The sequence below is a fragment of the Jaculus jaculus genome, chromosome 1 (assembly GCF_020740685.1).
Source record: "Jaculus jaculus isolate mJacJac1 chromosome 1, mJacJac1.mat.Y.cur, whole genome shotgun sequence".
NCBI classification, from domain to species: Eukaryota; Metazoa; Chordata; class Mammalia; order Rodentia; family Dipodidae; genus Jaculus; species Jaculus jaculus.
In genome coordinates, this window is record NC_059102.1 from 67,078,597 (window position 1) to 67,091,561 (window position 12,965).

Here is a 12,965-nt window from a genome sequence, read left to right on the forward strand (position 1 = left end):
AGCTTCCCGGTGATCACTCCTTGGGCGCAGATGGCAGTCGACTGCTGGAGGATGCGAGGGCGTCTCCCCGGCCAGGTGGCAGGCGCTGGCGGGGCAACAGGCGGGAGAACCTCGGGCTCGTTCTACACCGGCGCACGCAGCCGTCCCAGCGGGTGAGAGTGAGGGGAAGCAACTTGGGAAAACGCCCTCAGCAAGCTTCCGGCCTAGGGACCGGCATTCCCTACCGGGAGGAAAGGCGTTCGGGCCCTGCGGTTAGTGCCAAGCCCCCTCGCGGTCCGGAGTACAAATCCAGCCTGGGTCTGAAAAAAGTCACACTTCCCACTCGGGTCCGGTTGCTGAGCGACGGAGGGGAGGCGGGGCCGAGGGAGGGGTTCGGGTTCAGTCTGTCCGGGTCACGCGCCGGCGCCGCCCCGCCCCGCCCCGCCCCGCCCCGCCCCGCGCCAGCCCCCAGGCCCCGCCCCCCCACGCAGGCCGAGTGCGCAGGCGCGCTGCGAGCGGCCGCCTTCGCCCTCGCTGGGCTGTACGTGGTGCTGCTCGGCGCGGCGGGCGGGCGGCGGTGCCCGGGCTGGAAGCGCTCGGGAGTCGCTCGGGAGCCGGTGGACTGAGCGGTCTCGAGAGGGGCACACAGGGAGAAAGGGGCGCGAGGGGCAGCCGCTGTGCCCTCCGCGGCCGAGGAAAATGGTCTTCGAGTCGGTAGTCGTGGACGTGTTGAACCGGTTCTTGGGCGACTATGTGGTGAACCTGGACAAGTCCCAGCTCTCTCTGGGCATCTGGCAAGGTAACGAGGCCGCCGCCGCCCCTCGCTGTCGCCGGGCCTTCGGGGAGACCGGCGCTGCCACCTGCAGCTGCCCGCCTCGCCCTTCAAGTTACGTAAAAGCCGCGGAGCCCGCGAATAGCCCGGCCCGGGTTGGGGGTGGCCGGGCGGGATTGGGGTGCAGGCCGACGCGGCGGGCTACTGCACCCCGGGGTCACGGTCCGGCCCCTGCTGCGCCAGGGGAACTCGCGACACGCTACTGGCCTTGCTGTCGTACCTGTCATTTCCCCCTCGGGTTGTGACGACGGCTGCCGAGAGCCCGTGGAGTGGAGCCGCTCCCCATGAGCTGCTCCTTCCTTCCCAATAGCTGTAGCCCGCTACCTTCCACGCTCCATCCGGCTGCAGGAGCCGGGCTGCCGCCTACCTGGCCGGCGTTCAGCTGATCACAAAAAGGAAACTCTTGTTAAGCATCATCAGAGGGTTACTGGAGTGTTTTCAGGGCTCAGCCTGGCCTAGGAGGAATGTGTTGCGTTTATTTGCAGGCTTTGGGATTTTGTGGGCCCCAGTAAATTGCTGAATGAAGTTAAAACAGCAGCAGAAGAAAAAAAAAACTCAAAAGAGAGAAAAAAGTAAAGTGTATGGTCAAAAATGAGATAAGCGTGCAACCTCTCAGACCGGCCGAAGACACCGTGCGGTGCGCATGCCCCTACTCTGCTTAGATGGCAAAGGGCCGATTCTTCTTGTGTCCTTTCACTCTTTCACTGCAGTGCCTTTTACCTTATTTAGAGGCTTATCTTTAGTGCTTCCATCAGTTCTGTATTATGCTCTTGCTTATTTAAAACACTTCCTTGGAATTAAGAGGGTTTTTTTTTTTTTTTTTTTCCTCCTGAGCTACGGTCTTATTCTAACCCAGGCTACCTGGAATTTGAGATATAGTATCAGGGGTGTCCTCCAACTCAAGGCAATCCTCCTACCTCTGTCTTCTGAGTGCTGGGATTAAAGGCATGTGCCAACACACCCTATTAGAGTTCTTTTAGAAGTGAATGTTGCAGGTCAAAGTAAGGGCTATTTTTTTGTGTATGGATAGTGCGTGCGTATATGTGTATACATATTTTATATATACTATTCAAAATACTAAAAATACTTATTTGTCTTCAGTCTTCCTGTTTGTGAAGTAGTTTAGCTTGATTAAAAACCTCTAGTAACACTGTTGTTATCTACTATCATGGTAAAATGGACAAACACTAATCCATAAGTCCTAGCACAGCTTCTGAGTCCTACTAGAAATTTGCAGCTTATTTCATTTGTTGCTTCTAAGTTACAAAGTGAATATAATGAAGCTTGTCTTTACTAAATATCAGAGCCCTTAAAAACAGGAGCTGTGGGTTTGATTTGTAGTAAAATGTTGCTTCTACATTCAAGGTGGAGATTTGTAAAACAGTATGGTTTATCAATGAATATATTTATTTAAAATTTATAGAGTGAAGTTAACTTGTGTGTAGTTGTATTTTTTAAAAAAATATTTTTCTTGAGAGAGACTGAATGAATGAATATGGGCATGCCAGAGCCTCTTTGTTGCTGCAAATGAACTTCAGACTCCTACACTACTTTATGTGTCTGGATTTGCTTTATGTGACTACTGGGGAATTGAACCTGGTTGGGTAGGCTTTGCAAGCAAGTGCGTTTAACCACTGAGATGTCTCCCCAGCTCTTTAGTTCTTCTTCTTTTTTTTTTTTTGGTTTTTCGAGGTAGGGTCTCACTCTAGCCCAGGCTGACCTAGAATTCACTACGGAGTCTCAGGGTGGCTTCAAACTCACGGCAATCCTCCTATCTCTGCCTCCTGAGTACTGGGATTAAAGGTGTGTACCACCAAGGCCGGCTAGTTCTGTTTTTTAAGTGCAGAGACATGAACCCACCATCATAATAAAGATACAGAAAGTCTCCACATATATGCTAAATAACCTCTTCTGTTCCTTTGTAGGTGACCTCACCTCACCTGCAATTGCTGTTTTGTTTCTGTCTCTGCCACTTTGCTTTTCCAGTGATGTGAATGTTTGAAAGGTCTTGCAGTCTTTTGAATCTGGCTTCTTAACAAATGCAGAGTCATCCATGTATTGCATCCATATGTCATTCCTGTAATTTTGAATAGTGTTTCATTTTATGGATATAATATAAACATTTATCTCTTTGCCAATTCTAAATTTTATTTCTCTGGCAGTTGTTAATAAAGCTTTTGTAACATTCATACAGGTTTTAGTGTGAGTGGGATTGTATGTAATTTTATGAGAAATCTGTTGTGGTCTGCATATGTCCCCAAAGGTTCATATGTTGGGAGCATATTCTCCACTGTGGTGAGTTAAGAGATGCTGGATTTTTTACATGTTGGTCACTCAAGTAGGATGTTGTTACTGGCCCCTCACTGTGGCTTCCTGTCTGTATATAACTTACCCCTTTTGCTATTGTGATATCATCCACCATGAGGTTTTGGGTGTGTATTTGTTGGAGTGCAGAGTGTAATAACCACAGTGGCCATTATGCTGTTTGAATTGCCAGTGTCTAAAACATTGAGAAAAGTATACTGCTTTCTTTGGAAGTACTCAGCTTTAGTTATTTCATTAATTCATATCTTCACAAGCATTTACTTTTGTTTGTTTTGAGACAAGGTGTCAGTATGGACTCACGGTAGTAGGTTTTGTTTTTTGTTTACTAGCCATTCTTACTGAGGTGAGATGGAATTTCAGTGTAATTTTGATGTTCATATCCATAACTGAGCATTTTTTATAATGTTGGCAATTTGTAGTTCTTTTGAAAAGACTGTTCATAATATTTTCTCTTTGTGGCATAGAGTTACTTGCTTCCCCCCCTCTCCCTCTCTCTCTCCCCCTCCCTCCCCTCCTCCCTCCTCTCTCTCCCTCTCTCTCCCCCTCCCTCCCTCCCCCCCCTGTGTGTCTGTCTCTCTCTCTCTCTCTCTCTCTCTCTCTCTATATATATATATATATATATGGACATTACTTCTTTGTTACATGAATGGCAAAGATTGTCTCCCATTCTGTAGGTTGTCTCTTCATAGTTCATTGTGTCCTTTGCTGTGCAGAAGCTTATTAATGTAATTCAGTCTCACTTGTGCCTTTGTGAGCTGTTAGATTCTGATGGAGGAAATTAACTGTGCCAATATCTTAACAAAGTGTTTTCTTCTAGCCTTTTCCAGCTTCAGGTCTTTCATTAAAACAATTCAGCACATGTGGTAAGAGATGGGTATTTAGTTTCATTTTCAACATGTGAATATCCAGTTTTCCAAGTATCATTTGTTGAAAAGGCTGTCTTCTCCAACATGTTTTTGGCACCTTTCTTCAGAATCATTTGGCTGTAGATGTATGGGTTTATTGTTGAGTCCTCTATCCTACCTTTAGATCTACATGTCTGCCAACTATAAGTTATTGGTTGTGTTTTTGTTTTTTTTTTTTTTTTTACTATAGCTCTGCAGTATATTTTGGAAATTATTGTGATGCCTCTGGCATTGCTGTTTTTGCCTAGAATTGCTTTGGATTCAGGGTTTTTTTCTGCTTCCATATGAAATTTGTGATTTATTTTCTCTAATTTTATGAACATATTATTTGGATGGGCATTGAATTGGATCTGTTTATCACTTTTACTGATCATTTTTGGTAATATGACCACTTTTAGAGTATTTTCCCAGTATATGAATATTGGGGGCAGTCTTTCAATCTTTTTTTTTCCTTCCTTTTTCTTTCTTTCGTGCTTTGTTATTTTCACTGTACAGGTCTTTTGCCACTTTTTTCTTCTTTGTTAGGTTTATTCCTAGTTTTTTGTTTGTTTTTGCTAGTGTTAATTGCTTTCCTGATGTCATTCTCATTGTGTTTATTGGTGCAGTAGTTACCTTTGTGTAGCTGGGAAACTAAACACCTGACCAAAATCAGCTGGTAGGAGGAAAGAGCTTACTTAGGCTTATAGTCTCAAGGGGAAGCTTTCATGGTGACAGGGGAAAGCATAGTACAAGCAAAGGCTGGACATCATTCCTTGCAACAGTAGGTAGAAGATAGCAGCAGGAAGAGTGAGCCCCACAATTGTAAGAAGGAGCTGGTTATATAACACCTCAGAGCCCATCCCCAGAAACACACCTTCTCCAGCAAGGCTCCCTCTCCCAGATTGCCAACAGCTGGAGACCAAGCATTCCTAACACATAAGGTTCCTGGGAACATCTGAATCAAACTACAGTTGGCATGTTAAAAAGTCATTAGTTTTTGTATTGCAGATTTGACAACCTGCTACATTGCTGATTTCCCCCCACCCCGAATCTTTAGGAATTTCTAAATTTGGAATCATATCTGTCCATCAGGGATAATTTGAATTCATTCTTAACTGTTATATCATTTTTTCTTTCTCTTATCTAACTTCCCTGGTTAAAATTTAAAGTGCTATATTGAATAAAGTGGCAAGACTGGTCAACCTCTTTCCATTCTGATTGTTGTGTTTCAAATGTAAAATGTAGCCTATAGTTTGAATACTTGGTTCCCAGCTGGTCATGCTGTTTCTAACTGTGGAACCTTTGGGAGATGGAGCCTTGAGGGTGGGCCTTACGGTTTTATAGCTGGACCTCATTTCCTGTGTGTCCTCTGCTTCCTGCCTGACAATGTGATACACTCTGCTTTTGCTGTCATCCATGCATTCCCTGTCATGAAACCTCCAAATCATCAGCCAAAAAAAATCCTTTCCCTCCTTAAGTTGCTTCTAGTCAGGTATTACTGTTCATGAGAATGAGGAAGTTACTGATTTTCAAGGAAATGCTTTCAGTTTTCTCCCTTTCAGATGTCATTAGCTATGACTTAATCACGTATAGCCTTTATTGTGTTAAGATGTGGTCCTTCTATATTTACTTTGCCTAGGGTTATTATGAAGGGATGTTCATCTAAGGATTTTTTTTTTTTTTGCATCTCTTGAGATCCTATTTGCTTTACTGCATTTATCAATTTACTTATGTTGAGATATTATCGAGATATATTATGTTGAGATATTCTTGCATCCTTTGAAACAAATTTGATCATGTTGCGTGAAGTTTATAGTGTGTGTTGAATTCAGTTGTAAATATTTTATTGGGAACTTTAATTGTTCTGTGGTTGGTTGGTCTGTCAACTCATTTACTTGTCCTTATCAGGACTTGCTTTAATTTTTGTAGGTCCTACATGTTTAAAATTTTTTCCATTTTGTTTCTAAGTTTTCCAGTTTATTAGGGTATTTTTTTTTAATATTCCCTCATCACCCTGTTAATTTCAGTTGTATCGCTTTTAAGAGCCTCCTTTTCACCTGTTCTTTTTATTTGGTGGTGTTTCTCTTTTGGTTGGTTTTTTAAAGAGTTTGTCAGTTTTCTTCCTTGTTTCCAACCATCAATTCTTTGTCTCATTTACATTTTGTATTGATCTTTTAGTCTCTTTCATTCATTTTATTCCCTCATCTTTGTTACTTCTTTTCTTCTACTGATTTAGGTTTAATTTGCTATTGTTTTTCTGAAACCTTGAGATGCATCAAGTTATTTAAAACCTTTCTGATTTTTCTGTCTACATTCATACCTATACAGTTCCCTTTAGAACAGCATTTGCTATATTTACTAGCACTAAGAGGTTACATTTCTCTAGTTTATATGTGTATGCGTGTGATGTATACATGTGTGCACAGGTGTTCATGCTTTGTTCACATGTGTACAGAGGCCAGAGGAAGACATTGGGTATTACTCTTATGCCTTACTTTCTTGAGATAAGCTCTCTCACTAAACCTGATCCTCATGCTGTTTTTTTTTTTTTTTTTTTTTTTTTGTGGTTTATTTGGTTAGATTGGTTGACTAGTGACTCCAGGTATTCTCCTTTCTCTCTGCTCCCTTCAGTGCTAGGGTTACATTGTGCATGGCCAGGCTTGACATCCTCTGTTTTTGCTGGAGGATTGAACTCATATCCTCATGCTTACATAGCAAATACACTCACCTCCTGAGTCTACTCTCCAGCCCTGTATTTTCATTTTAATGATAGCAATTTTTAGATTACTCCGTGATTTCTCTAGACTTGACTTATTGGTTATTCTGGTCAGTCTCCTCACCCCACCCCTAGCTATGGTTTACTTGGGGCCAAGTCATTGGCTCCAGACTTTTATCTTTAGAGTTGTTGAAATATCTGCAAAGGTTTCCATGGGACTGTAGTCAGGTACAATGTCTCCCAGGTGGGCTGTAGGTGTAGCTCAGGTGCATAGTACTCACCCAGTGTGACTTAAGTACTGGCAGAATCTCCAGCACCCAGCTCTGCCTAGCAGGAAGATAACAACTATCAAAACAACAAAAAAAGGAGTACTGGGAGATTTCTAAGACAGTAAGAGCACTTGTGCAAGCATGAGGGCCTGAGAGTATAAGAACCAGCTTGAGTTCAACCTTTAGCACCCACATAAAAAGCTAGATATGGCCATGTGTCCCTGTAATTCAAGTCCTGTGGGATTGCTCTCATATATTCATACACACAAATACTCAAATAGTAAAAAGTTAAAAACTTGTAAAAAAAAAAAAGATAAAAGCTTAATGAAGGACAACTTAAAATGAACATTAAAGAAAAGGAAAGTAGGTGAAAGGTTACCAAAAATGGAGAAAAAAAATAAAAAGACATGAGGAAAAATACACAAACCAAAAGGTAGCAGTAGCAAAATATATTAAATTAAAAACAATGCTTTGCCAAGATGCTTGGTTGTATTGACAACACTAGGTATTCACAACATATGCTGACTAGTTAGAGCTTCTCTCATTGTTTTATTCTCTATGACTCATTTTGTTCTGCTTACTTTGCATTTGACTTTTAAAAATTTTTAAATATTTATTTGAGATGCACGGGTAAGAGGGGAGTGAGTATGGGCATGGCAAGGCCTCTAGCTGCTGCCAACTAACTCCAGAAACATGTACCACATTGTGAGTCTGGCTTTACGTAGGTACTGAGGAATTGAACCAGGCCATCAAGATTTGCTAGCCAGTGCCTCTAACCACTGAGTAATTTCTCCAGGCCTGAGTTACTCTTTCTGTAGATCCCTAAAGTGAAAGCTTAGCACATTGGTTGTAGATCATCATAGATGTGTATATTTAGTGCTACAAATTTCTCTCAGAATTTTGCTTTTACTACATTTGACATTTTTTGATAAGTTGTATTTCTGTATGGTTAAAGATTTATTTTCTTTTATGACTTCTTTGTCTTAATGGTATTCAGAAATGGAGTTTTGCAGTGTTTCAGGATTTTCTAGCTTGCTTATACTGGTTTCTAGTTTAGTTCTATTGTGTCTGAGTATAATTCTTTATTCTCTCAAACTTGTTAAGGTATGTTTTATAAGTCCTTAGTATGATCTGTCATATGAATATTTCATGTATGCTTCTTGTTTCATGTCTGCAGTTGGATGAAATGTTTCATAACTGTTAGTTAGATCCACTTGATGAATAGTGCAATTCAGCTTAGTTATATTTATATTGGTGTTTTGTCCCCTGGATTGGATTGTCTATAATTGATGATAACCATTACTTTTTCTAATAGTGATAGTAATTTGTCTATTTCTGCTTGTAATTGTCTTCAGCTTTGTCTCAAGTTTTTGATGCTATTGTCAGACATACACACATTAAGTAAAGTATTATATGACTTGCCTGGGCATATATGAGGAAATATTTGTTCACCCCAGATAGCGTAATAATAACAGACCAAAGAAATGATTCTATGCAAGTCTGATGTTGATATAAAACATGACTCTTACCTCAAAAGGAAATAAGAGAGAGTGAATTCCAAGCCAAATATGAGTGACCATGGCTTGGGAACAAGGTGTAAATTTGTCTCAATAACATGTTTCAATGTGGATGTGGTTAAACAGCTTTAAATTCACAGAAGAAACCAAGTCATATGTTAAGGCAAGGTTTTTTTTTTTTTTTTTAAATTTATTTGAGAGTGACAGATGGAGAGAGAAAGAGGCAGAGGAAGAGAGAGAGAGAATGGGTGTGCCAGGGCTTCCAGCCATTGCAAATGAACTCCAGACGCGTGCCCTCCCTTGTGTATCTGGCTAACGTGGGTCCTGGGGAATTGAGCCTTGAACCAGGGTCCTTAGGCTTCACAGGCAAGCGCTTAACCACTATGCCATCTCTCCAGTCCACATCTTTGTATTTAAAGCAAGGATTTTGTACCTGGCTTATATTTGGCTTATCTTAATGCATGCACTTTGCTATTTTCTGTTGTTTAATTATATGTGCAGGTCATTCACATTTAATATGCTTATTCATACAGGGTTTATATCTGTATTATGATAATATGTTTTATGTTTGTTTTTGGTTCCTATCACAAAGCTCTTCTAAAATCCATGAAGCTTCCTATGGTACAAGTGGCTTTTGTTACACATAGTGAGGCCTCATGGTAACTTGACTTTATATTAATTAGGTGATTTAGGGTGGAGTTCCTAGTTAAGCTTTGGGATTGTTCCAATACCAGAAATGTTAAGTGGTTAGAACATTAGGGAGTTGTTACAGTTACCTTTTTATTCCTGGGACAAACATATGACCAGCTTTTAGGGGAAAAGGGTTTATTTCAGGCTTACAAATTTCAGAAGAAGCACCATCATGGAGCTTTGGGAATCTGGCTCACTTTAGCACCCACAGCAGAGAGAGAGAAGCCACACCAGGAAGCACAAACAGAGCTCAGACTGGCACTTTACACACCAAGTATGGCTGGATTCACGATCAGCCTGCAGTGACACACCTCTAACAGGGCTCTGCCTACTAAGCTTAAATAGGAAGCTCAATCCTAATCAAAAATATCTGAGTATATATGGGGTTATTAACATTCAAGCCACCACATTCCACCCCTAACTCCCATAGACTCATGATCATTTCACAATGCAAAATGTACTTAGTTTAACTCCAAAAGTCCCCACAGTCTTTACCAACTTTAACATTGTACAAAAGTACAAAGTCTCACCTGAGATTCAAGATTGTCTTACTGTGAGACTTACAAAATCAAAACTGGGTGTGGTGGCACATGTCTTTAATCCCATCACTTGGGAAGTAGAGGTAGGAGAGTCGCCGTGAGTTCTAGGCCATTCTGAGACTATGTAGTGAATTCCAGATCAGCTTGGGCTAGAGAGACCCTAACATGAAAAAAACAAAGCAAAAACAAACAGAAAAACAAACCAACAACAACAAAAACATGCACTCAAGTTACACACTTCCAACACAGACTAAATGGCAAGTGTAAACATTTCCATTGCAAAAATGTATAACAAGGAGAGTTCTGGACCAATGCAAAATCAATAACCAATAAGCAAGCATCAAGCTTCTGCAGTTCCAAGTCCAACATCTATAACCAATGATGAAGACATCTCCAGATCCTAACTTTGTACCTTCAGCTGTGCTGAGCAGCCTGGGGAAAACTCCATCCTGGACAAGCAGCTCTTCATGGCAGTAGTTCTACAGTCCTGGTAGATCCAAAACATCCTTGGGTCTACACTGTAAACCATGGCTCATCCTCATAGCTCCATACAATGACATTACTTGCCACCTGCCACACAGGGATTTTAGCCCTGCTTACATGCCACGTTCTAGCAGTGGTCCTGGAACTGTGTACACTTTATGACCTGCTTCCCTGCCTTTTCCATGCTTCTAAAACTAGTACCAAGTGCGTGGTATAGCCAGATTTGTAAATTTAAGTGGGGTAGGGGGAATATGCTTGATCTTGAAGAGCAGCACTCTTTCACTAGTCTTCCTTCAAGCCTTCTCTGTTCAGTGACTCACCTTCAGTGAATCATTTCCATTGTTCAGTGTTGGCCCATACTTAATGGTGGTGATCTTCGTAATTGTAACTTAAGTGACCTAAAACTGGTCTCTGTGCCAATAACTTCAAACTTGCTTGAACTTTACTATGATAAACTGTATCTTTCATGTCTTTCTGTTTTATACCTTCCTCTAAGCACACCACTTAATTTAATTTAATTTAATTTAATTTGAGAGAGAGAGAGAGAGAAAGAGAGAGTGTGTGCGCGCGCGCGCGAGCGGGCAAATAAAGAAGAGAATGGATGTGTGCCAGGGCCTCTTGCTACTGCAAATGAACTCCAGAAGTGTGTGCCACCTTGTACATCTGGCTTATGTGGGTACTGGAAATCAAACCTAGGTCCTTAGGCTTTTCAGGCAAGCACCTTAACCTCTAAGCCATCTCTTCATCCTTGGTTCATTATTATTTTTATTAGTTATGCATATAGGATGTATACAGCCAGGATAGTACTATCATTAGCCTTCTCCCTGTTGCCCCCCACCCACCCACCATGCAAACTGTGGATGTCGCATTGTGGGGTGGCCTTCAGTTATGAGGGAAAGGCAATGTCTGTGCATAATGACCCAACTCATGGCTCTAACAGTCTTTCTGCCCCCTCTTTCGTGAATTTCCCTGAGTCATGTTGGGTTCATTTTAGGACTATTTAAGTGATGGGAGGTCTTGGGAGTCTATGTGTCTCTGGATGTCTGATTCAGTAGGAGGTGAGTTTTCTCTGTGTCTGTCTCCTTCTCCCTTGTGCTGGTACCAGGTTCATTGAGAAAGCATCTCTTGCTCATTACCTCACTAACTCTGTGGCTTCAGCTGGTACCCAGGTGAGATGCAATGTGCTGATTCTCTCCTCAGGTTCTGCATCCATCTGAAAAAGAGAAGAAAATCCTCCAACAGAGAGTTAGGTCAGTGCAAGATACATGGATACCCATTATTGTTTTAAAGAGAATTTAATAGGTGTAGGCCCTCTTGTTGCCCACTTTTGACGTTAGCTTGATATTGGAGAAAGGCTCATTTTTTGATATGGTTCTGACTTGTTTCCCCATTCCAGGTATGGGTTCCATTCCACTGAAAAGATCTGCTAGCAAAATCAAAAGCAGCTGGTAACCCACCATGGCTGTGTGCCACTATTGCACTTGTGTGAGCATCACATCAGGCTGATTGCTATTGAGTAGTGTAGATCATGAGTTGCTTAGACAGATGTTAGTCATTTCCCCCCAGTTGCTCATGTAACACCTTCTGGCACTAGACAAGCTGACTGTCTGGGGATTGACTCTTTTCCAGTTTCCAGCTAGGTCACTTCATGTTCTGACCCAGCAGCATATGGTGTCTTTGGCAGTAGGGTCTTACCATTAACCTTTGGTGGGTCATCAAGTACTCTGACAGAATTCTGCCTTCTTTTGGGAAGCCTTTTAGATGTCTCTGATCAACAGGTCATTGTGGATGTTACCCACATGCTGGTACTGGGAGTTACAGGTCATTGCAAAGGGAGAAGAAGAAAGAAAAAAATATAGGTAATATAGAAGAGAAAGAGAGAAAAGAGAGAGAGAGAAACAGGAGATAATTGAGGATAGTCTTTATCCTACCCTCTCCAGGCCCCTATGAATCAGGTATTCTATCTTAGTACCTGATGAAGGTTTGACTCTTTAGTATGTTTTTCAGGATGTAAGGATTTTATGGTACCATTTCCATTTGGGTCCAGTTTTTTGTCCCTCGCTCTTGCCCCTCCCATTCCACCATCCCTATTGTCCAGTCCTCGAGATGTTTATTAGGTATGTCAGTATCATGGACAGATTCAGGTTAGGAGCCACAGATGAGTGAGACCATGAGATAATTATCTTTCTGTGATTGGGTAAGTTTGCTGAGAAACGATCTGTTCCAAGTTTGACCACTTTTCTTCAAATTTCATTGTGTCATTTTTTCCTTACTGCTGCATAGAATTCCATTGTGTTGATATACCACATCTTAGTTATTCATTCATCTAATGGTGGATATCTGGGTTGATTCTGGCTCTTAGCCATTTTGAATTGAGTAGCTATAAACATGGTTGAGCAAATATCTCTGAGCTGGGCCATGGAGCTTTTAGGATAAATGCCCAGTAAGGGAATAACTGGGTCTGTTGGTACCACTATAGTCATCTTTTTTAAGCATCTCCGTATTTCTTTCCATGGTTGTTGTACCAGCTTGCATTCCCACCAACAGTGTATGAGGGTTGCTATTTCTCCACAACCTTGCCAGCATTTACTGTCATTAAATTTTTGAATGTTTGCTATCCTTACTGGGGCAAGGTGCAATCTCATAGTTGTTTTTATCTGCATTTCCCTGATGATTAGAGATGTTGAACATTTTAAGTGTGTGTTTATCATTTGTATTTCTTCCTCTGAGA

The 12,965-nt window shown here is 41.7% G+C and overlaps 1 protein-coding gene across 4 annotated transcripts in view; it reads left to right on the plus strand.

Annotated features, from left to right (window-relative positions):
* The first annotated feature begins 575 nt into the window (after nt 1–575).
* The window catches only part of Vps13a (vacuolar protein sorting 13 homolog A), a 203,548-nt gene continuing 191,158 nt past the window's right edge, over nt 576–12,965 (plus strand). For all 4 annotated transcript variants that reach the window (XM_045155616.1, XM_045155629.1, XM_045155618.1 and 1 more), the window contains exon 1: nt 576–778. In XM_045155616.1, coding sequence (XP_045011551.1) covers nt 679–778 — 100 coding nt within the window. In that variant the 5' untranslated portion in view covers nt 576–678. The remainder of the gene's footprint in view (nt 779–12,965) is intronic.